Source organism: Pseudomyrmex gracilis, unplaced genomic scaffold, assembly GCF_002006095.1.
Source record: "Pseudomyrmex gracilis isolate BER0280 unplaced genomic scaffold, ASM200609v1 scaffold_26, whole genome shotgun sequence".
Lineage (NCBI taxonomy): Eukaryota > Metazoa > Arthropoda > Insecta > Hymenoptera > Formicidae > Pseudomyrmex > Pseudomyrmex gracilis.
This window is the reverse complement of record NW_018020610.1, coordinates 1,167,641-1,193,598: the sequence shown is the minus strand read 5'-3', so window position 1 is coordinate 1,193,598 and position 25,958 is coordinate 1,167,641. Positions and strand designations below refer to the sequence as shown.

At 30.6% G+C, this 25,958-nt stretch overlaps 4 protein-coding genes across 7 annotated transcripts; all 4 read right to left on the bottom strand.

Annotated features, from left to right (window-relative positions):
• Positions 1-1,784: 1,784 nt before the first annotated feature.
• On the bottom strand, positions 1,785-14,703 carry LOC109852281 (neprilysin-like). The gene is made up of 20 exons (XM_020423301.1): positions 14,568-14,703; positions 7,036-7,157; positions 6,711-6,930; positions 6,504-6,615; positions 6,282-6,382; positions 6,042-6,203; positions 5,212-5,295; positions 4,889-5,100; positions 4,498-4,686; positions 4,159-4,269; positions 3,941-4,082; positions 3,633-3,847; positions 3,356-3,529; positions 3,064-3,164; positions 2,868-2,926; positions 2,728-2,779; positions 2,595-2,662; positions 2,394-2,533; positions 2,075-2,242; positions 1,785-1,964 (listed from the first exon to the last, which is right to left on the bottom strand). Exons 4-20 carry the CDS (start codon positions 6,524-6,526, stop codon positions 1,785-1,787), a joined length of 2,181 nt encoding a protein of 726 aa, XP_020278890.1. The 5' UTR covers positions 6,527-6,615; positions 6,711-6,930; positions 7,036-7,157; positions 14,568-14,703.
• LOC109852260 (neprilysin-like) lies at positions 8,293-14,200 on the bottom strand. 2 transcript variants are annotated; one of them, XM_020423257.1, is made up of 19 exons: positions 13,992-14,200; positions 13,719-13,910; positions 13,503-13,617; positions 13,281-13,381; positions 13,033-13,194; positions 12,257-12,340; positions 11,929-12,140; positions 11,526-11,723; positions 11,148-11,255; positions 10,924-11,065; positions 10,614-10,822; positions 10,313-10,486; positions 10,019-10,119; positions 9,840-9,898; positions 9,693-9,744; positions 9,535-9,602; positions 9,334-9,473; positions 9,033-9,200; positions 8,293-8,924 (listed from the first exon to the last, which is right to left on the bottom strand). In XM_020423257.1, the coding sequence occupies exons 3-19, from the start codon at positions 13,523-13,525 to the stop codon at positions 8,751-8,753; spliced, it is 2,175 nt and encodes a 724-aa protein (XP_020278846.1). In that variant the 5' UTR covers positions 13,526-13,617; positions 13,719-13,910; positions 13,992-14,200; the 3' UTR covers positions 8,293-8,750. The 2 variants fall into 2 exon arrangements, with proteins under 2 accessions (XP_020278846.1, XP_020278847.1); XM_020423258.1 differs by lacking the exon at positions 13,033-13,194.
• A 409-nt stretch (positions 14,704-15,112) lies between the features above and the next one.
• LOC109852236 lies at positions 15,113-17,660 on the bottom strand. 2 transcript variants are annotated; one of them, XM_020423207.1, is made up of 7 exons: positions 17,585-17,660; positions 17,269-17,502; positions 17,035-17,147; positions 16,762-16,910; positions 16,356-16,666; positions 16,014-16,121; positions 15,113-15,949 (listed from the first exon to the last, which is right to left on the bottom strand). In XM_020423207.1, exons 4-7 carry the CDS (start codon positions 16,790-16,792, stop codon positions 15,854-15,856), a joined length of 546 nt encoding a protein of 181 aa, XP_020278796.1. In that variant the 5' UTR covers positions 16,793-16,910; positions 17,035-17,147; positions 17,269-17,502; positions 17,585-17,660; the 3' UTR covers positions 15,113-15,853. The 2 variants fall into 2 exon arrangements, with proteins under 2 accessions (XP_020278796.1, XP_020278797.1); XM_020423208.1 differs by having other exon boundaries at positions 17,556-17,618.
• Positions 17,661-18,215: 555 nt separating this feature from the next.
• Positions 18,216-22,754, bottom strand: LOC109852226 (neprilysin-like). Of its 2 annotated transcripts, none has more exons than XM_020423190.1 (19): positions 22,707-22,754; positions 22,413-22,623; positions 22,170-22,287; positions 21,946-22,046; positions 21,697-21,858; positions 21,503-21,583; positions 21,176-21,384; positions 20,857-21,054; positions 20,673-20,783; positions 20,467-20,608; positions 20,159-20,367; positions 19,899-20,072; positions 19,620-19,720; positions 19,482-19,540; positions 19,341-19,392; positions 19,202-19,269; positions 19,000-19,133; positions 18,681-18,848; positions 18,216-18,562 (listed from the first exon to the last, which is right to left on the bottom strand). In XM_020423190.1, exons 3-19 carry the CDS (start codon positions 22,190-22,192, stop codon positions 18,386-18,388), a joined length of 2,169 nt encoding a protein of 722 aa, XP_020278779.1. In that variant the 5' UTR covers positions 22,193-22,287; positions 22,413-22,623; positions 22,707-22,754; the 3' UTR covers positions 18,216-18,385. The 2 variants fall into 2 exon arrangements, with proteins under 2 accessions (XP_020278779.1, XP_020278780.1); XM_020423191.1 differs by having other exon boundaries at positions 22,711-22,740.
• Positions 22,755-25,958: the final 3,204 nt, after the last annotated feature.

Genomic DNA, 25,958 nt, shown 5'->3' with positions numbered 1-25,958 from the left:
AGCATAAATTACCATATATTTTGAGCTTGGATAGTTTAATTAAGACTCATGTATATATGCCAAGTGATGCGTCGTAACTTGTTCAACTTTGTACGTTAGACGCATGTGTTACGCATATATCTACATAAAGTGTCTTAATCCAACGAGAGATTTTAGATTTGAGTTAATAAATAATATTCTTCTTTTTTTTTAAATAGTCATATGTACAATTGGTTCGAGACGAAATCATCTAAAACACACGTTATATGTAAACTCTTAAACAGTTTTAATGTCTCAACTAAGTTAAATCGTTAGCACAGTACCTACGTACGATCGGAGCGGTTGCCTGGAACTGACTAATTCTGTTAAAAGTTTAGAGCAACGAAAGAACGTCTCTATGTGTTTGTATCAAAACACGTGGCATGCTCGTGTTTGCCATGTGAACGACCTGAAATTATACAAACAGTCACATTCAAATAATTCTTAGCTTTTCTCTGTAGTTTCTAGTAGTGGGATGTAAAGTGCGATACACAAGTATTCTCTTAAATTAATTGTAAATAAGTATGTGTGGTACACGATGTACAAAATACAAAAAAATTATATTCTATTTTTTCCTTGCAATGTTAAAGTTAAATTTTTTTCAGTGCGCAACAAACATTGTTTCAGTACTACATAAAAATTTACAAGCTTGCGCACATTGTCACTGGTTAGTCACATTGAGCAGAACAAGCTGCTTTCTAACAATAGAATGGGATTGGCTCTTACTTTTAGAACCGATAAATCAATATCAAGTGGTAACGAGACGACAACTCGGCAATTAATCTGGTGATCTTGGTCACTAAGTAACAATATACTTTCACCGAGTAAGTATTTTGCGCACAGAATCGACGAATATGCAACATAATCTCTTATGCGTCGAGGAAAAGCACTTTAATCGCATCGCATTGCGCAAAAATTTTATAGAATTCATATCTTAGGAACATACCAAAACTAGGAAAAGACTGATTATTTTGTTTAAAAGACAATTTCCAATCGTCTTTGAAATTGCAAAGTGTCTGTTTCTGGTGTAAGAACAATTAAAAATAAATTTATTGCAGTTCACATAGTTATACGTAATATGTTATCATACGAGCGAGTGTTTGAATATGTGTCTGCGTCCAAAAGATTTTAGACGTTAGTTTTAACAAAGTGAAATGGAAAAACTAAATTATATTCTTTTGAATGTTAAAGTAACTTCAAAGTTTTTACCTTACAAACAGTGCAGAATTTTGGAACGGTTTCGAATAAATGTGCGACATTTCGAGGAATGTTTTATTCATGTAAAAGAAATACGGGAATATGTTAGTGTACATGTCTTTTTTCACAAACATATATTGTATAAAACTAAAAATAAATAAAAGTAAAAATTTATTTTTACTTTTAAATATTTACAGTTATTCATACGCCTAGATATCATAATGAGATCTGAGAAATACACTAACTAATCTTATTAGGTCATAGTTTATCTCTCTCAAACAAACCTACAGCATTATTATTAATTTTCTTTTTTATAGATCAAGAATAATGTAAACATTATGCACTTACAATTAGTTCAAAATCATACTAGACATATCAAAATTTATGCTTTTAATACTATACATTTTGTTTCAACCCAAGAAAATCGTTATTTTATCGTAAGTTATGCGGTTTCACAGATCTCAGTATATCTAAAAATATAGTGATCGTAAATTTTACAAAATGTTTGCTACAAAAGTAATATCGCGTTCACAAATTTATAAGCATGTGTCGTTTACGTTTCTTTTAGTTTAGAACCAAAGGGCACATTTTTTCTCTGGATTCATTGGAGTTCCCAAAGAGCAATTGTAACTTTTCGAGAATTCACGAGAATTCGAAAAGCTACCGCGAATCCTAATTTCTTTTACAGAATGGACGTCCCAAAGAATTGCTTCTCGTATTTGTTCCGGCAAAGCACTTTCGCAGAGAAACTAAAAGAAGAGATGATATTAATATTTTCTGTAGTTTATGTATTTGCGCCGACTGTTTGATGGCTGTTGTTTCCATATATCTCATTATACATTTTTTATTAGATACTTACTTGAGCATAAGTCAAGAAGAAGATTTGATCTTCGCTGTAATCTTCCAGTCCTTGCAGCCGCCAATCTGTTTCATTCAGTCTTGCTTTTCTGTTCTTGTACGCGTAATATGCAGCAACAATTCCAGCAGAATCTACCATGTTCTCATCGAGCGTCTGTTGTCCATTCACCTAAAACAATTAATAATTTATATGTATATACTTTAGGAAATATAGGAAAATTATAGATTAATTAATTTCGAGTAACGAGATTCTTCTAAATAACTCACAAGTGAAGTAAATTTTAGTTCGCATTTTTATGCTTTTTTAAATATTTACTCACTTGAATATTCTCATGTTCTTGTCCTGGAACCAGATACTTGTTGTAGTGGTCAATAAAACATTGCGTTATATTTTCATACTCTTTGTTTGTCTTTTGAGTCCACCATTCCACTTTGGTGCCATCTTTGTCATAATTGCGACCTGTATTTAATACGTTGTAATGTAATTTTTCTTCTCGATATCATAAGAGAAAATTACTTACAGTCAGTATCGTAAGCATGATTGATTTCATGTCCAATAAGAACTCCTAGCGTCCCGTAATTTACTAATCTGTTGTAAATTTATTATAAAGTAAACAAATTTTTTCACAAAATTTTATACATAATAGTACTTACGCAACACGATTTCTATCATATACTGGATTTTGTAAGAAAGCAGCAGTGAAAACTACACAAGAAAGAAAACGAAATTAGTTAACAATACAATAAAAACTCTATAAATTATTTTATTACAAATTATTATCCATATTTTTTACCAATTTTATTGAAAAACAGACTGTAGTATCCTTCTAGTTCTGTCGGTTCGAATAACCATCTATTAAACAAAACTACAGGTTATGAAGTTCTTAATTAATATATTATACCACTTTTTTATATATAGTGGCATTAGTAAAGCATTATATATATATATATATATATATATTGAAAACAAGACTAGCAAAACTTTCATACTGTTTTTTGTCTACGGGTGTCCTCAGCAAGTTCATCATTTTCTTCTTTTCGAATTTTAATATATTTATAATGGTTTCGAGATATCCCGTACTGACGTTAAACTAAAATACATTAGAATTTTTTAAAAACTGCTTTTGTAAAGATTTGTAACAATTCGTTAATAGATAAATAAATTCAAAAAGTGTAAGATACTTGTGCTCTTCTTCTTCTATCGCGAAAATAAGAAAAAATAATTAAAATATAAAAATGTTCTACATCTTAAAAATATTTTGCTTCTAAAAACTGTACTTACGTCTTGGTAATATCTGTCAATAGCTTCGTCGCTGAACCATTCGGGCTTAATAAAATCATACTTCATATACTCGAGTTTCTCGAGAGCAGCATCTCTTGTAGGCTCATCCATCCATGTAGTGTTTCTTATTTGTTGATGAACGACACTTTTAATATCCGTACTTATTTCTGTGATCTACAATAATTTGATGTTTGAATTCAAATTTAACTTTAATTTATATGTATATATTTAATTTCATTTTATTGTATGTATCTATTTTTTAATGTAGTAAACTTACGTCTTGTATAGTTTCAGGCGATATGTAATTTTTTATATATTCATGCGAAATAGCAGATTTTAAATTGATCGTGTTGACACAATTCATCCATCTTGTATCGTTTACTCCTATTTGTTCGCCGACTGCACCCATTATGACGCGAGCAATGCCACTTTCTTTTTGTGGTTTGATGTAGTTAGAAAACGTTCTGATTAAAGTCCATATCATGAAATTAACTGCAATTACAATTCAACATCGAGTGAATAACATAATTTTTTTATTTTTTTATAATATATCTCTTTTGCATTTCACTTTTTCAAAAGTTTTACCAATAGTACGTGGCGGTGTTCGCTCTAACAACGGTACCAAATTGATAAGATAATTATACGCTGGTATGAGAAGCTTTTCAGACGGTTCAATCGCGATTCCTTGCGATGCAAACAATTCCTGAATACTTGAATGCCAGTCAATCTGTAATAAACAATTTATGTATAGAAATGTATAGAAGTTATATAATAAAATATATATAATTAACATCGAGTCGCACCCTCCCTTTCGTTCCGGGATGTTGCTTGTCGTACTTTTCTTGCAATTTTTGGATTGTTGATGGAATAAATGTATCAACGTCTGTCGAGGTTTCCTCAATTATTCCTGTCAACTGTGAACATTAGAAAATAAGAAAAATAGTTATTTGATGCAATCGAATTCTTTAGTAAAAAATCTAAATAAACAACGTCTATTATAGGAAAAATAAAATAAAACACCAAAACAAATAAATATATTTTGTAATGTAAAACATTGATTGATAGTTGCGAAATCAGTAATATACAAAAATATTAAAATGACGTAATTTTTAATATTAATATTGATAACTGATCATACTAACGTAAGCTAGTTTCATCTCAAAGTGCACGATGTCAAGCGCATCTCGAAAAAGGTTATCGATTTCTACCGTTCTGTTTATAAGTTTTTTTGCAACCTTTACAATTTTGACTATTAAACTTGTTTTTTGCGAAACAATGTTGTTTAACTGAATCATTTCGTCTCGAGAGTAAGAAAAAGAAGGTTCAAATATCTAAAAATAAATGTAAGTTTCATTGTACAATTAGCTCTAAACGGTGGTCTGTTTATCATGTGTGTATGCGTTGTTAGCAAGTGCATAATCACTTTTACTACTTTTATTACTTTCTTGCCCAAATAATATGTATATTTAGTATATACTATACTATCGAATATAATTTACAATAAATTTGTACGACTGTAATTATTTTGCATACATAGATAACGTTGCTGTTGGCGATCTTGAAATCTTGAGATACTTCTACGATATAAAGGCCGTTGTCAAACTCATTTTTATGCAAAATGGAGCTAACATTTTGCCAAGTCAAATTTTTTTTATTCCATTCGTGACGAGACATAGCTATTGGCCATCCGCCGTAGCTATTTACAATGGCGCTCAAGTTACTTATACCGAACATTTCGTTATTTTCTGAGAAAAAAATAATTGTTTTTTTTATTTTATACATTTTAGATATTATAGTTTTTTTTACAGTGAAAGCATTCTTGATAATTAGTGTAGTTTCGATATAATGGCACGTACCTTTATCCATGCACTGCGTGAATATACGTTTCGCTTTTAGTAAAGACGTAGTATCGCTTGGCTTAGCCGGTGCTTCTAAGATTTCTGCAGACAACAAATCGGCAGAATGTCACACACACGTAAATTTATATACTGTAAAATAAGTTTTTGTTCTACTCTTTAATTCACAATTAAGACAAAGATAAATAGATTCAAACGTATTTCTGCTATAAAATAGAAGAAAATGAATCAGTCTTTGCGTAAAATATTTTATGCTATCTACAAAAAGACAAAATTTTTAGAATTCTAGAACATTTGTGATTTCTGGTTCCATTAAAATCGAATGTTTTATGAACGTACCGCGCATACACAAAATCCGTTTGTAGATGTTTACTGAGAGAAAATAATTTTCAAATTTAAAAATCGTCAGTTGCTTTCGCACAAAATACACATCAACACGAAGCAAGAATTTGTTTTTTAGTTTCATGTATTCTTATACCTTTCTCTTTTTTTTTTTTGATTGTTACAACGTATATACTTTCATGCGGTTGCATATATCAGTTAAATAACAATTACATATTTTATTCTTGTAGTATATCAAAAAACTTTTTGTACCTTAGATTTTTGGTATTTATTAGTGTCAAACATTTTCGTCGTGAATAATAGAGTCTCGAATAATTACTCGAGTAATGTGAAAACATGTTGCCATCACTTTTTTATCAATAAATAAATATTTACCTTCAAGTACTTAATTTAATTTTACGTAGGCATACTTTCACACTTTTGTTTTATAATATGTATTTTTGTTCGAAAAAAAGTAACAAAAAAAATTAATATTAAAACTGTATTACCTCGAAGCTGGTTCATTGTTTTCCTTCGAAGCTCTGACAAAAAATTAATTTCAGAAAATGACACATTCGCTTGCTTATGTTGTAACCATCCACCACAAGCAAATTTGTAAAAATCGTTACATGGATCAACGGTACGATTGAGTTTGGCCAACATCTCTGACGCTATAAAAATAGATTTTACTTATAAATAACGTACATAAAATAAGATATAAACTCAATACACATAGTTTCTACACGTGCCTGTGTTTATACATGTATCAGTGGCGCATAACGTATATTGCCTGTTCGTCGCCGGATGGCCAAACGTAACGTGTCCGTATGTTAGAGCTATCAGAGAAACTCTGCAAAAGTGTGTCAATTACGGAACAAGAAATATATAATTACGTTTGTGAGACATAAATGATGCAATAATACAATTATTAAAGTAGACATAATTTTAACGTTAAAAATAATGACTCTTACATAAAAAAACGATAGATCTCCATAGTGTGTTAAATTTGTAACACAAACTACAAATTTATATCGGAACTTCTTGTTCTCAACTGTCGCGATTTCAAAGATAGTCACCAATAATCTGTCGTCATAAATAGAAAAAAACGTTCGAGTAAAAATTTTATAATCGGAAATGTTCAAACTATAAAGTTAAATAAGTCCAAACCATAATCATACCATAAAGTATACCATATATTTGAGCCTCAACACTTTAATTAAAACTTATGTTTATATGTCAAGTAATACGTCGTAACATTTATTCAAATGTTGTTCAGTAAAGACGCTTATTTAAACATGCAGTGTTTTAATCCAACAAGAGATTTTAGCTTTTACTTAATAAACATTTCTACTTTCTTTCAAAAGAGCCATACGTAAAATTTGTTTGAAACGTAGTCATCTAAAAAAAAGTATACGTTTTATGTAAAATTTCTTTCATGTAAAGTTTTGACAGTGTTACTATAGCTTTAACTCTTCAAAACCTCTTAACACAAAATCTACCTACGGTCGAAACGATACGCTAAACCTAACTGACACTGTTTAAAGTTTCGAGCAACGCAAGAGGGTACGTCTCTTTATGTTTATGTCAAAATCACGTCGCATACTCGTGTTTGTCGTGTGAACGAACTAAAATTATACAAACAGTCACATTTGGAATTCGTAGCTCTCCTCTGTAAATCGTAGTAGTAGAACTTAAAGTGCGATACGCAAGAATCTACCTAAAGTGCGATATGCAAAAATCTACCTAAAGTGCGCAACGCAAGGATCTACTTACATTAAAAATAATTACTTATACGAGTAGTACAAAAAAAAAGCATTATTATATTTTTTTGTCTGTATTCTAAATTCAGGTCTTCTTCAATGCGCTACTAACGTTGCTTCAGTGCAACATGCAAAAGTAACAGCTTACGCACATTGTCACTGGTTGCCCGTGTTCAGCAGTACAAGCTCATTTGTAATATTCAAACGTGATTAGCTTTTTCTTCTAGAACCACAAAATCAACGTTGAGTGGTGACAAGACGACAACTCGGCAATTATTCTGTTAAAGGCGGGACATAAATGACAATATGAGCAAAGTTTCAATTTTTTATTTTGCATTCAAGCAACAAAAGTTCTTTTCCATCACATACACATGTGTAGAAAAGAGAACACATTAATCCATTGCATTTTTTGACTACTAACGATAAGAAATAAATATACCACAAATAAGTTAGTGCAAACTTGCAGTCGTAATCCGAAGATTACATATTAATTTCTACCGTCACCGCGAGTGACGATATAATCATACTGGATCGACAAATATACAAAATCCTTTCTTCGTCAAGCAGATGTATTGTAATCGTATCGTGAGTGTATGTTAGAACTTCATTCTTTTTGAAATATACTGCAAATAGCAAACGACGTAGAATTTATTAGAAAATTTTTCTACTCAATCTTGAAATTGTTAAGTTTGTTTTTGTTTCTGTTGTATACATAAGTAACAACAATAAAAATTAAACTTTCTGCAGTTCCTATACTTATACATACATTACAATACATTATTATTCTCCGAACGATTTATTGGAATGTATATTTGGGTTATTCGAAACAGATTGTAGTTTTCGTTTTTGACTTGTAGTAGTAAAGAAAATTTTTTTGACTTGAGTGTAAAGAAAACCGGAATTTCACGTAGAAAGAAAAATGTAATTTAATTATTTTCAAATAGATGTGTGATGAATCTTCGTGAAACGTTTTATACATGCAACAAAAAAAACTCGAGAATATGTTATTGCATATGTTTTACTTCACAAGCATATATGTATATTACATAGAAATCTTTTCATATAAATATTCACGTATGTTTTGTATGCGTAGATATCATACTGACATCTGAAAAAAATTTCAACTAGTCTTTTTGTCATAATCTATCAATAAAACTACCAGTTTTTAAATTATTTTTTTCTTTTTGTTTTTGATAGATCGTGAATAATCTAATCAGTATATGCACTTACAATTAATTAAAACTCATACTGCAAGCAAAAATTATGTGTTTGAAACTGTACATTTTTTTTAATCCAAGAAAATCGTTAGTGTGCCGTAATTGCTAATGTTTCACAGAATTCAGTATGCATATCTAAAGATATAATGATTGTAAATATTTCATACACTAAAAATGTTTGCTACAGAAGAAATATCGCGCTCCCAAATTTGTAAGCATGTGGCATTTACGTCTCATCAGTTTAGAACCAAAAAGCACATTTTTTCTCCGGATTCATTGGAGTTCCCACAGGGCAATTATAACTCTCGGAGAATTCACGAGAATTTGAAAAACTGCCGCGAATTCTTATTTCGTTTACAGAAATATCGTCAGGAACACTCTTTATCTTTTCTGGCAGAGCACTTGCGCAGAAAAACTAAAAAAAGTGATGATATTAATATCTTCTAGTCCATGTATTTTCAGCGTCTGTTCATTGACCGTAGTTTTTATACATCTCATTGTACATTCTTTAATAGATACTTACTTGAGCAACAATCAAGAAAAAAAGCTGATCTTCGCTATACTGTTCCAATCCTTGCAGCCGCAACTCTGTTTCATTTAATCTTGCTTTTCTGTTCTTGTACGCGTAAAATGCAGCAACAATTGCAGTAGCATCAACCGTGTTCTCGTCCATCGTCCGTTGTCCGTTCACCTAACAAAACCAATTAATTATATGTAAAACTATAATAATTATAAATTATTGTGTGAAATGAAATTTTACTAAATATGTTAAAAATAAAGAATGTTTTATCCGAACTTTCTATGCTTTTTTTTAATTTACTCACATAAACATTTTCCTGTTCCAGTCCCGGAACCAGATACTTATTGTATTGGTCAATGTAACATTGCGATAAATTGTTATGTATATCGATAGAATTTTGTGTCCACGTTTGCACAATGTTGCCATTTTTGTCCACGTTAAAATCTGTAATAAATACGTTGTACTGCAATTTTTTTCTTTGATAGAATAACAGGAAATTACTTACTGTCTTTATCAAAGGCGAGATTGATATTATGTCCAATACCAACACCTAGCGTTCCGTAATTCATTAATCTATTACGTAAGAGTTAAAAATTTTGTTTTGAAAAATTTTTGTTAAAACGTTCTGTTTTTCGAAAAATATTATTACATAACAGTACTCACGGAATACGATTTCGGTCATATGTAGGACTTTGTAACAAGGCAGCAGTGAAAACTACATAAAAAATATAACAAAATAAAAAGAAAGTTAATAATAAAAATAAATTGTAAAAACTCATTTTATTATTAATTATTACTCAAAAACTTTACCGATGCTATTGAAAAAGATATTGTAGTATCCGTGCGGTGTTGTCGGTTCACTGAACCATCTATTAAACAAAAATATAAGTATTATAAAGTTCATAATTTATGTATACCAACTTTCTTATACGTATAGCATGTGTAAGTCACAGTACATAATGACAAAATGAATTGCAAAAAATCCATACTTTTTGTTGTCTATGGGTGTCCTCAGCGAGTTTATCAATTTCTTTTTCTCGAATTTCATTATATTTATAATGTTGTCCAGATAGTTCGTATCGACGTTCAACTAAAATGCATAAAACCAATGTTTTTTGTAGAAAGATTTGCAACAATACATAAACAAATAAATAGATAAATAGATAATTACATATACAAATGTAAATTATTTGTACTTTTATTTTTTTTTATCACAAAACACGAAGAAAACGTAGTAACTAAGTTCTACTTTTTAGAAATATTTTGCTAGAAGATATACTTACGTCTTTGTAATATCTGTCAATAGCTTCGTCACTGTTCCAATCGGGCTTAAAAAATTCTTGCTTCATATATTCAAGTTTTTCGAGAGCCATTTTTTTTGTAGGCTCATCCATCCATGTGATGTTTCTTATTTGTTGCCGAACAACGTTTATAATATCTGTACTTATTTCTGTGATCTACAATGATTTAATTTTTGAGTACAAATTACTTTTATTTTACATGTGTATATTTACTTTAAAGTTATTGTATGCATATATTAATTTTTCAGGTTATTATACGTATTTATTTTAAATGCAAACTTACGTCTTGTACGGTTTCGAGCGATATGTATTTCTTGACATATTCATGCGAAATAGCAGAATCTAAGTTGCGCGTGTTAATGCATTTCTTCCACTTTGATTTGTTTTTTTTCAGTTGTTTATCGTCTGCACTTAGTATAATGCGAGCACTTGCTCTCTGTGGTTTGATGTAATCAGACAACTTTTTGATTAAACTCCATATCATGAAATTAACTGCAATTACAATTTTTACATCGTTGAGTTTATTACATAATTTTCGGAGTATTTTATAATATATTATATTGTTTTGAAGTTCACTATTAAGAAAATTTTACCAATAGTGTGTGACGGTGTTCGCTCTAATACCGATACCAAATTGCTAAGATATGTATACGCTGGGACGATGAGGTTTTCAGTTTGTTCAATTGGGATTCTTTCTGATGCAAACAATTCTTGAATGGCTGAGTGCCAGTCAATCTGTAATGAATATGTTATTCATGAATAAAAAATATGTGATATATAATGTGTAGTTTATAAGTACTATAGTATTAAATCGCACCTTCCCTTTTATTCCGGGATGTTGCTTGTCGTACTTTTCTTGCAATTGTTGGATTGTTAGCGGAATGAATAAATCATTATTGTTTGTTGTGTTTAAAATAATTGTCAACTGTAAGCAATATAGTACAAAAAGACTTGTCAGTTGATAAAATCGTCTAATAAAAAACGGACGAAAGATCTTCCGATATAAAAAAAATATATATAGTTTTTCTTTGGTGCCAAATACACGCACACATATACATATATTGACATTAAAAAAAATACATATATTAAATAAATATATTTCATAATGTAACACTGCGATAGAACTATCATGAAATTAAGACATAAAAATAAATTTCGTAATTTTTTTACTAATATCATAATTGTTCATACTAACGTTAGCCAGTTCCATCTCAAAGTACAAAATTTCAAGTGCATCTTGAGTAAGTTTATTCATTTTTACTGTTCTGCCAATTGTTTCTATAAGATTACTCGCAACGTTTACGATGTTGGATATATAGTTTTTTTTCGACTCCTCAGTGTTGTTTAAATGAATCATTACGTCTCGAGAATAAGAAAGTTTAGGTTCCAAAATCTAAATCCAAATGTATTATTTATTATGTAACCTTTTTGAACGGTTTTAATTATCGTTAATTTATATGTGTCGTTATTTGCAAAAGCATAATAATTTTTGTTTTCTCTATTACCCTCTTGGTTGTAATAAAATACATATTATACTACGATTGTAAAATTTATTATTGTATTTTCTAATGTATTTTTTTTTAATATAAAATACTTACATAGATAACGTTACTGTTGGACATTAGAACATTTTTAAAAATTTCTATAGTATACAAGCCGTTGTCAAGCTTATTTCTGTGCAAAATAGTGCTAACATTTTGCCAAGTCAAATTTCTTTCATTCCATTCGTGACGAGACATAATTATTGGCCATCCGCCGTAGCTATTTACAATGGCGTTCAAGTTACTCATACCGAAAGTTTCACTCTTTTCTGACAAACAAAAATATTGTTTTCTTTATTTTATATATTTAACTTATTATATATAATATTTTAAATGAAAGTATTCGTGATAACACTTATATTTTTATTATTATATGGTCACATACCTTTATACTTGCACTGCGCGAATATAACTTTTGCTTTTATCAAAGACGTAGTATCGCTTGGCTTAATCGGTGCTTCTAAGATTTCTGCAGACAACAAATCAACAGAATGACACATACACGTAAATTTATATACTGTAAAATAATTTGTTGTTCTACTATTTATTTAATATTTATGTAATATTCGAATATTGAATAAATAATTAAACATAACTAAAATAAATAAATTCAACAGATTTATATAAAATGTAAGAACTTTATCAGTCTTTGCACATTGTATTTTATACTGTCTACAGCGGTATGATATTTTCGGATTTCTAAACCATTCGTGACTTTTGGTTTCATTATACTTGTTTCAAGAACTTGATGCGCATACAAAAGTCCGTCCGTAGGTGTCACCACTGAGAGTAACCATTTTCCAACTTCAAACTCTTCCATTTTGCTGTGCACGAAGCACACAATAACACGCAGCAAGAGAATGATAACAATTATATACTATGTTCTGGTAATATAATAACTGACATAAATTTTGTACATTTTATTTTTTTGTAATTAATAAATTTAAATATTTGTATTTTGACCGAAAGACTCAAATAAGTAAAACGATAGTACTAAAAATTTTCTATCAATTAAAAATAAATACTTTACATCAAACACACTTTTAGTCCGTTTTAATATTACTTAGACATAAATTTGACCTTCCGTTTATATATATCTTTGGTTGAATATATACACAAATATAGAACATTAAACAAAAAGAAAATATACTTAAATTTTACCTCGAATTTGATACTTTGCTTTTCTTTTAAGAAGTGATATAAAGTTAATTTGTGGAAATAATTTATTTGGTTGGTTCTTTTGTAACCATCTACCACAAGCAAATTTGTAGAAATTGTCACACGGATCAACCGAATGATTAGATTTGGCTAAAATCTCCGAAGCTATAGAAATAAACTTTACTTATAAATGGTATACATAAAAAATAAGTTAGAACTCAACAACTGTAATACATAGTTTCTACACGTACCTGCGTTTATACATTCATTAGTGGCGCATAATGTATAATGACTGTTTGTCACCGGATTGCCGAGCGTAACAAGCGCGTATGTTAAAGCTATCAGAAAAACTCTGCAAAAGTGTTTCAATTATGAGAAGAGAAATATATAATTGAGTTTGTTCGACATAAATAATGCGCCAATAAAATTGTTACGGTAGATATAAATTTAACGTTACAAATATTGATTCTTACATAAAGAAACGATACGTCTTCATAGTGTGATTAATGTGTAACACAAAATACAAAGTTGTATCCACACTTGTTGTTTTCGACTTTGTTCGCGATTTCAAAGATATTCACTAATGAACTGCCGTCACAAAAAAAAAACACTCGAATCAAATTGTTTGGAATCGAAAATATTCAAAGAATAAAGTTCAAATAAAAAACAATAAATAAAACAAAGTATACCATATATTTGCGTCTCAACAATTTAATTAAAACTCATGTTTATATGCCAAGTGTAATGTTGTAACTTGTTCAAATGTCGTACATTACAGACACTTTTGATACGCATATATCTGCATGAAGTGTTTTAATCTAGCGAGAGATTTTAGTTAATAAATACTAGTCATACGTAAATTTTGCTTGAAACGTAGTCATCTAAAAAAGTATACGTTATATGTAAAACTGACATTGTTACTATAGTTTTAACTGCTTGAAAACTCTTAGTATAGTATTTACCTGCAATCGAAACGGTGCGCTGAACCTAACTGATTCTGTTTAAAGTTTAGAGCAACGCAAGAGGGTACGTCTCTTTATGATTGTATCAAAAACACGTGGCGTACTCGTGTTTGTCGTGTAAACGAACTAAAATTATACAAACAATCACATTTGGAATTCGTAGCTCTCCTCTGTAAATCGTAGTAGTAGAACCTAAAGTGCGATACGCAAGGATCTACTTACATTAAGAATAATTACTTATGTGTATTACAAGAAAAAAAAGCATTACTATATTTTTTCGTTTGTATTCTAAATTCAGGTCTTCTTCAATGAGCTACTAATGCGTTGCTTCAGTGCAACATGCAAAAGTAACAGCTTGCGTACATTGTCATTGGTTGCTTGCGTTCAGAAGTACAAGCTCATTTGTAATAATTGAACGTGATTGGCACTTTCTTCTAGAACCACAAAATCAACGTTGAGTGTTGACAAGACGACAATTCGGCAATTGTTCTGCTAAACGCGGGAAATAAGTGACAATGTGCGCAAAATTTCAATTTTCTATTTTATACACTGAAGCAACGTTGAGTCTTTACTTACTTATATACATGTCAAAGAAATGACAAATGAGTCAGTTGTGTTTTTCCACGAGTGCTAAAATGTGACTACAAAATAAACAAATTTCAGTTAAATTGCAGTGATAAGTCAGAGAGTACATATTAAGTCTTATTTCTACTGCGAGAGAAAGAAAGAGAGAGAGAGAGAGAGAGAGAGGGAGAGAAAAAGAGAGAAATGAGTATTTATAGATTGACGAATATACAACATAATCCCCTATGCGTCGAGCAATTGCATTTTAATCGCATCGTGATGCGCAAATATTTTATAGAACTTTATATTTTTGAAATATACAAAACTCAGCAAACGACTGATTATTTAGTAAAGAACATGTATATGTCTGCATCGTCCGAAAGATGGTAAATGTCGGTTTTGGCGGAGTGGAATGAAAAGCCAAATATATATTTCTTTGAATTTTATGCAACTTCAAAGTTTTTACCTTATATATAATAAAAAAGTTTGAAACGATACCAGATAGATGAGCGAAATTTTGGGGAAGGTTTTTTTCATGCAAAGAGAATACAAGAATATGTTATTGCGCATGTCTTTCTTCACAAGCATATATGTATTACATATAAAGATTTACATATAAATATTCATTTATGTTTCGTACGCATAGATATCATACTGAGTTCTGAGGAATTTCAACTAGTCTTTTTATCATAGAGCATCAAGAAATCTAGAGTGATCAATTTTCTTTTTGATAGATCGTGAATGATCTAAACATTGTGCCCATTACAAGTGATCTAAAATCATACTAAATATATCAAAAATTGTGCGTTTGAAACTATACATTTCTTTTCAATTTGAAAAAAATTGTTATTTTACTATAATTCCTCACAGAGTTTTGTATGTATATCTAGAAATATAATAATTGTAAATTTTACAAAATATTTGCTACAGAAGGAATATCTCGTTCACAAATTTGTAGATATGTTGCTTCCTCTCATCTCTTCGGCCTAGAACCAAAGGATGCACTTCTTTAGATTAATTGAGGTTTCCTGAGAGCAAGTGTAACTTTCGAGAATTAACGAGAATTTAAAAGGCTGCTGCAAATTCTAATTTCGCTTCCAGGATGAACGTCAGAAGTAATTTGTATCTTTTCCATCAGAGCAGTTTTTGCAGAGAAAGTAAAAAAAAAATTATGATTTTAATATAGTCCATGTATTTTTACCGTCTGTTTATTGATTGTAGTTTTCATACTTTTTGTTATATTCGTAACATTTTATTATACTACTTGAGCGTAAGGTAAGAAGTTGATCTGATCTTCGCTATAATCTTTCACTCCTTGCAGCCGCCACTTTAGACAGTTCTATCGCGATTCCTTCTGACACAAATATTTCTCGAATGGTTAAATGCCAGTTAATCTAGAATGAATATTGTAACCATAAAAATTTTATAGTGATGTTTATAATTAACGTGGAATCGTACCTTCCCTTTCATTCCGGGATGTTGTTTATCGTATTCCTCTTGCACTTGATGGATTGTTAACGAAATAAATGTATCAACGTCCATGAGGTCTTTTACGATGCTTGTCAACTGTAAGCAGTGTAATACAAGAAGAATAATTATTTGATGCAATCGGCTATTAAAAAATGTGATCAAACATCTTCCAGTATTTTAAAATGTATATATATATATAGCACACCAAAAAACTAAATATATATAATATAATATAATGTAACAAATCAAATAAAATATTGACATTAATACATAAAAATGCTTAAATAACATATTTTTTGTTACTATAATATCATGATAGTATGTACTAACGTTAGCCAGTTCCATCTTAAAGTGTAAGATGTCAATTGCATTTTGAATAAATTTATTCATTATAACTGTTCCGTCAATTTCTTCTGTAAGATTGTTCGCAACGCTTGCGGTGTCAAATGTATAGCTTTCCTTCTGCCACTGATTGTTGTTTAGCTGAATCATTTTGTCTCGAAAGTAAGAAAGAGCACTGAGAGTAAAGTCAATTATGGAAAATAACAGATGTGCTTGATTATTCTGTAACCATCCGCCACAAGGAAATTTGTACAGATTGTCACTCGGATCAATCAAACGATTAATATTGGCTAAAATCTCTGTTAATTTATAAAAATAAAATTTACTTTATAAATGGCATACACATAGAACAAGTTATAAAAACAAAAATGTAAATCGTAAGATATACACGTGCCTGCGTTTATACATTCATCGGTAGAGCGCATATCGTATATTGACTAAACAAATGGTGGAAAAAACATAAGCGGATTAAATAAAAGAGTATTGTTTGGCGGTAGAGCGCCGATCGTAACGTGCACGTATGTTACAGCTATCAGTAAAACTCTGCAAAAATGATGTCCAAATACGAAATAAGAAATATATAATTAACATCGTTAGACATAAATATATGCATCACTAAAAGTTTTAGAGTATATATAATTTTAATGTTAATAATATTAATTCTTACATAAAGAAACAGTATGTCTTCATAGTGTGATAACTTTGTAACACAAAAATACCACGTTGAGTTTCCTTGTTTTCTACTTTGTGTTTGCGATTTTAGAAATAGTCATTAACGAACTGCCGTCGCAAACAAAAAAACGTTTGAGTTAAGTGTTTCTTATAGTCGGAAATGTACATAATAAATGTAAAGTAAATGTAGGGTATAAAAAAACCAATAAATAAAATATAAACTATATACCATATATATGCGCCTGAACAGTTTAATTACAACTTATGTTTATATGCCAAGTAATGCGTCGTAATACTTGTTCAAATTAAGTTGTTCAAATTTGTACATTAAAGACGCATGTGTTACGCATATATCTACATGAAGTGTCTTAATCCAATGAAAGATTTTAGCTTTTAGTTAATAAATAGCGTTTTGTTTTCTTTTGAAATAGTTATACGTAAAATTTGTTCGTGACGTAATAATCTAAAACAAAATACGTTATATGTAAAATTTTGACAGTGTTAATGAGATCTTACCTAATTTAAACTCTTAGCATATTGCCTACTCATAATCGAAGCGGTGCGTCGGCTGAAACTGACTAATTCTGTTGAAAGTATGAAGCAACATAAAGGAGAACGACCTATATATTTGAATCAAAATCACGTGGCATGCTCATGTTTGCCATGTAAAACCGACCTGAAAGTATACGAAGTCACATTCGTGTAATTCGTGGCTTTTCTCTGTACTTCCTAGTAGTGGGATTTAAAGTGTAATACGCAAAATTTGATAATAGGCGGGAAATTTCAAATTGTTATTTTGCACTGAAGAAACGATGATTCCTCAATCACGTACATACATGTCAAAGAAATGGCATATTAATTTCTACTTCCGCGAGTGAGTATTTAGCGCACGGGTATCGATTTTTGAGTTTGATTTTTATGCGTTATTTTTGACATCTCTCGTAGGTGTATTACATAGTTTATAAGATATATATATTAGCTGTCATCGCGGTGATAGGTTGTGTTCACTGATGCAACACATAAAAATGAAAATAATAATAGCGTGCGCGTAGCGCGCGCTTGTGTTGTGCTAGTATTAAAAATTTTAAGACGATTTCATAGTGTGATCGCGAATTACACAAATTTTGTGATAGGTTTTATTCATGTGAAAGAAACTCAAAAATGTTTTATTGTAAATGTATATTTTTTTTTTAACAAGCACTGATATATTACATATCTGATGTTCTTTATGTATTATTACAAAGGAATTGTTTGCTTAAAAAAAGAAAGAAAACCGCGTTTACAATTTTGTCGTTAAAATGCTTCCATACGTCTCTCTCTCTCTCTTTATTATTTGATTCGTCGATTTAGTACCAAAGTGCGCACTTGTTTTCGGGATTCATTGGTTTTTCCGGGGAGCAGTTGTAAATTTTGGAGAATTCACGAAAGTTTGAAAAGCTGCCGCGAATCCTAATTTCGTTTCCAGGATGTTCGTCCGACACACTTTCCTTTATCTGTTCCGGCATGGCAGTTTCGCAGAATAACTAGAAGAAGAGATAATACCTTTAATATTTTCTATTGTGCGTATTTTCGCCGACTATTCGTTGACAGTAGTTTCTGTTACCTTTAGTTGTATATTCGTAAACTTTATTAGATACTCACTTGAGCTGCAGACAAGAAGAAGATCTGATCTTCGCTGTAATCCTCCAGTCCTTGCAGTCGCCATTTTGTTTCATTCAATCTTGCTTTTCTGTTCTTGTACGCGTAATATGCAGCAACAATTCCAGCAGAATCGCCTATATTCTCTCCGAGCGTCCGTCGTCCGTTCACCTGAAAACATTCGATAATTCTATACAGCTTAGAAAGCACAAGAACATTTTAGAATAAATAATTTTGAGAAACAAAATATTTCTAAAAATAGCTCAAAAGTAAAATAACATTTAGTGACGCACTTTTGTGATCTTTCACGTAATTTACTTACACGAATATCTTCTAGATTCGGAACCAGATACTCGTTGTATTGGTCGATGAAACATTGCGTTATAATTTCGTACTCATCGATAGTCTTTTGTGTCCACCATTTTATAGCATTGCCATTTTTGTCGTGCTTACGATCTAATTCAATATACGTTGTAGTGAGGATTTTTCTCATCGAGACAGAAAAATGAAAAACTGTTACTTACACATATGATCGAAGGCGTGATTCATTTCATGTCCTGCACAAAATCCTAGCGTTCCATAGTTCATTAACCTATTACAAAATACAAAAAGTTTTTTAAGATTTCTTTTTTAACAAATGTTATAAATAATAGTATCACTTACGCAACACGATTTCTGTCATATAGAGGATTTTGTAATAAAGCAGCAGTAAAAACTACACAAGAAAAATAACGAAATATGTTAACAATAAAAATTAAAATTTAGTAAAACTGTTTTATCACCAGTTATTATTTAGAACCTTACCGATTTTATTGATGTACTGGGAGTAGTATGCCTGCGGATTTGTCGGTTCAAAAAACCATCTACAAACAGTAAAGTAAGTATAAGATATTATGAAGTACATATTATACATGAAAAATATAAATTGCAAAACGTCAATACTGTTTTTTGTCTGCGGGTGTCCTTAGCAAGTTTATCCTTTTCTTTCTTTCGAATTTCAATATATTTATGATATTGTCCAGATATCCCATAGTGATGTTCAGCTAAAATGCATAACAGAAAATGCTTCTTTGGAAAGAATCGTCACATAATACATAAACAGATAAATAGATAAATAAATACAAAAGTATAAAATATTTGTATTTCTCTTCTTTCATCGCAAAAGAAAAGAAAACAAGTTTTACTTTTTAGAAATTTTTTGCTTCTAGAAAATGCACTTACGTCTTCGTAATATCCGTCAATAGCTTCGTCGCTGTACCAGTCGGGCTTAAAAAATTCGTGCCTCATATACTCGAGTTTCTCGAGAGACGCCACTCTTGTAGGCTCGTCCATCCATGTGACGTTTTGTATTTGTTGACGAATGGCGTCTTTAATGTCCGTAGTTATTTCTTTGATCTGAAATAATTTTATTTTCAAAAATCAGTTAAATTCATGTTACTAATATTATACGAGTTTATTTTAATTGCAAAAAGTCAACTTACGTCCTGTATGTTTTCGAACGATACGTATTTCTTGATGTATTCATGCGAAATAGCAGATTTTAAGTTGGGTTTGTTTATGCAACTTATCCACTTTGTATCATTTTCTCCCGATTGTTCACTGACCACGTTCATTATAGCGATACTGTTTACTTTCTGTGGTTTGATATAGTCAGAAAACTTTTTGATTACAGTCCATATCATGAAATTAACTGCAATTACAATTCAACATAGCTGGGTTGATAACATAATTTTCTTATCATTTTATTAATATATCAGTCTATTGAACTTTACTAGTCCGAAAATTTTACCAATAGTACGTGACGGTGTTCGCTCTAACAACGGTACCAAATTGGTGAGATATTTATACGCTGGAACGATGATCTTTTCAGACGGTTCAATCGCGATTCCTTCCGATGCAAACACTTCCTGAATACTTGAATGCCAGTCTATCTGTAATAAATTTTTTTTGTTTAGAAATTATATAATAAAATATGTAACCGAATAAGATTCACACCTTCCCATTCATTCCGGGATGTTTCTTGTCGTACTCTTCTTGTAATTGTTGAATTGTTAACGGAATGTAATATTTATCAACGTCTATCAGGTTTTCCTCGGTGCTTGTTAACTGTGAGCAAATCATTAATACATAAAACTATTTAAATGACGTATTTTGTAACATCATAAATGTTCATACTAACGTTAGCCAGTTCCATCTCAAACTGTAACATGTCAAGTGCGTCTTGAATAAGATTATCCATCTCGACGATTTGGCCAGTTTCTTCTATGAGACGTTTCGCAAAGCTTACGATGTCGGAGTTAGCGCTTTCGTTTCGTGAAACAGTGTTGTTCAGCTTAATTATGTCGTCTTGAGATGCAGAAAATGGAGGTTCAAGAATCTAAACAGGTTTAATTTTCATTAAATTATTTTTTTCCGACCTGTTTGCATACCATTTGTTGTTTGCGAGTGTGTAATCAATTTTTGCTATTTTTATTATTCTCTTGCGATAATATACATACATAGATAACGTTACTGTTGGACATCTTGCTATCTATAAACACGTATATATTGTAAAGACCGTTGTCAAACTGTTTTTCATGTATAATGGTGCTAATATCTTGCCACGTCAAATTTTTCTTATTCCAATCGTGATGAGACATAACTATTGGCCATCCGCCGTAACTATTTACAATAGCGCTCAAGTTACTTCTACCGACTGGTTCACTATCTTTTGAAAATTAAAGCAACAATCGTATTTTTTTTATTTTGTACATTTTAAATACATTGTAGTTTCCTAAATTAAAAGCATTCGTGATAATTACTTTTGATAATGTAGTGACACATACCTTCCATGCACTGCGCGAATACATGTTTCGCTTTTAGCAAAGACATAGTATCACCTGGCTTATTCGATGCTTCTAACATTTCTGCAACCGACAAATCGTCGGAATGTTACATGTACATAAATTCGTGTGACACATAAGATTTTTATTCATTATATACTAACATATATTCATATTTATTATATAAACTGTATTACCTCGAAGCTGATTCGCTGTTTTTCTTGTGAGCACTGAGAAAAAGTCAATTTTTGGAAATGACTGATTTGCTCGGTTATTTTGTAACCATCCGCCACAGGCAAATTTGTAAAAATTGTCACAAGGATCAACGGTACGATCGAGTTTCGATAAAATCTCCGAAGCTATAGAAATAAATTTTTCTATTAAATGGTCATACATATGAAACAAATAATAAAAGTAAAAATGTAATACGTAATTTATACACATGCCTGAGTTTATACATTCATTAGTGGCGCATAACGTATATTGACTGTTCGTCGCCGCATCGCCAAACGTAACATGCGCGTACGTTACAGCTATCAAAAAAACTCTGCAAAAATTTGTTAAATACGAAACGAGAAATAATATAATTAATATCGTTATATAGAGACATATGCAATTATAGAATTGTTATACTACACATAATTGTAATGTTAGAAATAATAACTCTTACATAAAGAAACGGTACGTCCCCATAGTGTGAGAAATGTGTAACACAAAATACAAAGGTGAATCGGCAGCGCTCGGTTTTCGACTTTGTGTTCGCGATTTCAAAGATGGTCACTAATGAACTGCCGTCGCAAAAAGAAAAACGCTCGAATTAAATTTTTCTTACAGTCGGAAATGTCCAATTACAGATATAGAAAAACATTGAGTTACATAAATAAAACAATAAATAAAAAAAAACAAACTATACCGTATATTTGCGCCTGGATAGTTTAATTAAGACTCATATGTAATATACGTCGAGTAATGTGCTGTTCAAATGTCGTAGAGTATTTAAGACGCATATATCTACATGAGGTGTTTTAATCCAACGAGAGATATTTTAGCTTTTTGTTGATAAATAGTGTTCTAATTTCTTTCGAAATAGTCAGACGTAAAAGTAAATTCCGAGACGAAATCATCTAAAAAGTACACGTTATGTGTGAAATTCTAACAGTGTTAATGTAATCTTAACTAAATCTTATTTTCAGCATGCCACTCTTACCAACCATCGAAGCAGTGCGCTGGCTAAACCTGACTAAGTCTATTTAAGGTTTCGGTAACGTGAGATAGAACGTCTCTATATGTTTATACCAAAACCACGTGGCATGCTCGTGTTTGAGTGTACGACGGCACGTGTACGATCCAAAGTTATATACAAACAGTCATATTCGTAAATCTTACATTACCTTTATTCTAATTTGTAATAATAGGATTTAAAGTGCGACACGCAGAGATTTAGTTACATTAATTATAAATACCCGGTAAAAAATTTTTTATATATATACTTATACACAAATTAAAATAATTATATCTAATTATGCAAATTTATATGCCGAATATGTCCATACAATTTTATACACGGAGAATTTCTTTTTTAAGAGGCTTTAATGGCTTTACAGAGATATTCCATATCAAATTACAAAATAACTCTATTAGTATCATGTCAAATACAAAAAATTATATAAAACTATATTTTTACTATATTTTTAAAAAAGTTTTGATATATAATTATATATACTTATACACAAATTAAAATAATTATATCTAATTATGCAAATTTATATGCCGAATATGTCTATACAATTTTATACATGAAAAATTTTTTACCGGGTATTTATGTGCAATACAAGAAAAAAAAAGAAATCATAGTACTATAGGTTTTTGTTTCAACCGTAATTTCTTCTTTACTGCCTCAGAAACATTGCTTCAGTGCAAAAAAAAAAATTGAAAGTTTTCGCACATTGTCACTGATTGGCCACGTTCAGCGGAACAAGCTGCTTTGTAACAATCGAACGTGATTGCCTCCTACTTTTAGAACCGACTAATCGACGTCGAGTGTTGACAAGACAACTCGTTGATTGATCTTCTAAACGCGGCCAATAACTGACAATGTGCGCGAACTTTCAATTTTTTGTTTTGCACTGAAGCAAGCAGATGATTTTTTAGCCATCACATATACAACATAAACAAATTGTCGTCATTTTGCGGTCAAAGACTCAAGAAATTACATATTAATTCGTATTTTCACCGCGAGTATTTAGCGCAAAGGATCGATTGTCATTGTTCCCATCCCCATGAATTTAGTTCTCGTCATGTACTTATAAAGTCTATGGAAAACAACAAATATTATCTTTTCATGAAATTACACGTGCAGATTACATTTTTTTGCAGTTTTTTCAAATAATAATTAATTAATAAGATCGAAGAGCATCCGTTTAGGAATTGTGCCATGAGATAGTACAAATTTATGATTCAAAATTTTCAGTTATTTACGCGCACAGCAAGAAAATAAAACTGTTTATATTTTCGTTGTGACTGAGTGTGTTCAATCTATAGTTATTTCTGTACATTATGTTCTTGTGATAATTGACTGTTTTTTGTAATTTTTGATTTTTGACTAGAGTGACTTTATATCGAGTGAAATAGACTCGAGGAATAAAGTGAAAACGTTATCGTCTATTTTGTAGAAATAAATAAATATTTTTACATTTTTCTCTCGTACAAATTTGCACATGTATATTTTTAGACTCATAGTAAATTTACAACAAAACTACCTAATTACCTTGAAGTTGCTTCTTTGTTTTCGTTTTGATTTTTGACAATATGTTAATCGCGTACGACTGATTCAGTGAATTATTTTTTATCCATCTGCCACAAGCAAACATGTAAAAATTATCGCAAGGATAAACTTTTTCGTCAATACTGTCTATAATCTCTGAAGCTATCGAAACACAGTAAAAAAACAAAAAAAAATATTTAAGTGGTCAAACATAAATAGAACAAGTTATAAAGTCAACATATTATATATAACATGTAATTTATAAATGTATACCTACCTGCGTATATACATTCATCAGTGGTGCAGTATTTATACTTATTATTATATATATCGGCTACGTTCGCGCACGTTATAGTCGCCAGAGTAACTCTACGTTGCAAACACGAGAAATAAATAAAATTAATATTGATATGAAAACACATTTCTATTCCACAATTGTAGAAATGTTATAACTCTTACATGATGAAGAAGAAATACACCCCCATATTTTGATGATAATTTTCTAACACAAAATACGAAGTTAAATCGGTAATGCTTCTTTTCGATTTTGTGTTTCGCGATTTCATAGATGGTCACTGTAATGAACCGCCGTTGCAAAAAAAAAAACACTCGAGTTAATGATTCTTTATTATAGTCACGGATGTTTGGATTGTAGAATTATAAAAAATAATAAATAAAAATTATACCGTATGTTTGCACTTGAAGAGTTTCGGTAAAAATAATATGTTTATTCCAACTGATGCTGCAAAACACTTGCTAAAATATTGCACGTTGAACGTATAAATATATTCATATAAAATGTTTTTTTATTTCCACCGAGAAATGTGTTTTGCTTTTATAAAATAATAAAACTTGAAAAAATCATAAAATATTTCCGCGACGAGACTAGCTAAAACTACACATAGAATATTGTAATTACAACAGTGTTAAATAATTCAACCCTTAGAATATGACTTATCTGTTATTGGTGATGCTAATTGGTGATAGGTCATAAAATTTTTCCGCGACGAAATTAGCTGAAATTGAATATTATAATTACAACGGTGTGTAACGTAATTTTAAACAATTCAACTCACATAGTACACTTTACCTACCTGTTGTATCGAAGCTTTGCGCGGACTAAAACTGACTCGTAGTTTGTTGAAGCGTTCCCCTACATAGAACTTATGCGTGTCATGAAATTGGTCGAAAACTATATCAAAAGTTCGTGTATTGGTAGTTTGTAATATTTCTCTATAATCCGTTAAATGTGACTCATTAAAGTACGGCGCAATACAAAAGGTAAGGTTTTAGTAAGGCTGTGGAAAGAAAAAGAAAAAAGACTCAGAGAGAAAAAAAAGATAGAAAAAGAAAACTCTAGTCAGATGATGGAAGAGGAGGAGGAAAGAGAGGTAGATTAACTAAAAGAAAGGAAGAACTAGGAAACGTATAAGGGCTAAGGGTAGAGAAGAAACTAATTTAACTAAGATAAGATAAGATAAGTTAAGGGATATAAGATATATAAGAAAAACAGAGTAATATAAGATGATGTAATATATGTAATATATGAAATATGTCCGCGAGGGAGGAATATAGAAGGACGTGTGTGTAAGATAAAATAGGGTAAATTAAAACCAAACCAAAGCTGTGATACTTTGTATGTTGTAAAGTATATATTTCAAAGGGTAGGTTAGAAATGAGAAGGAGAGAAGAGAT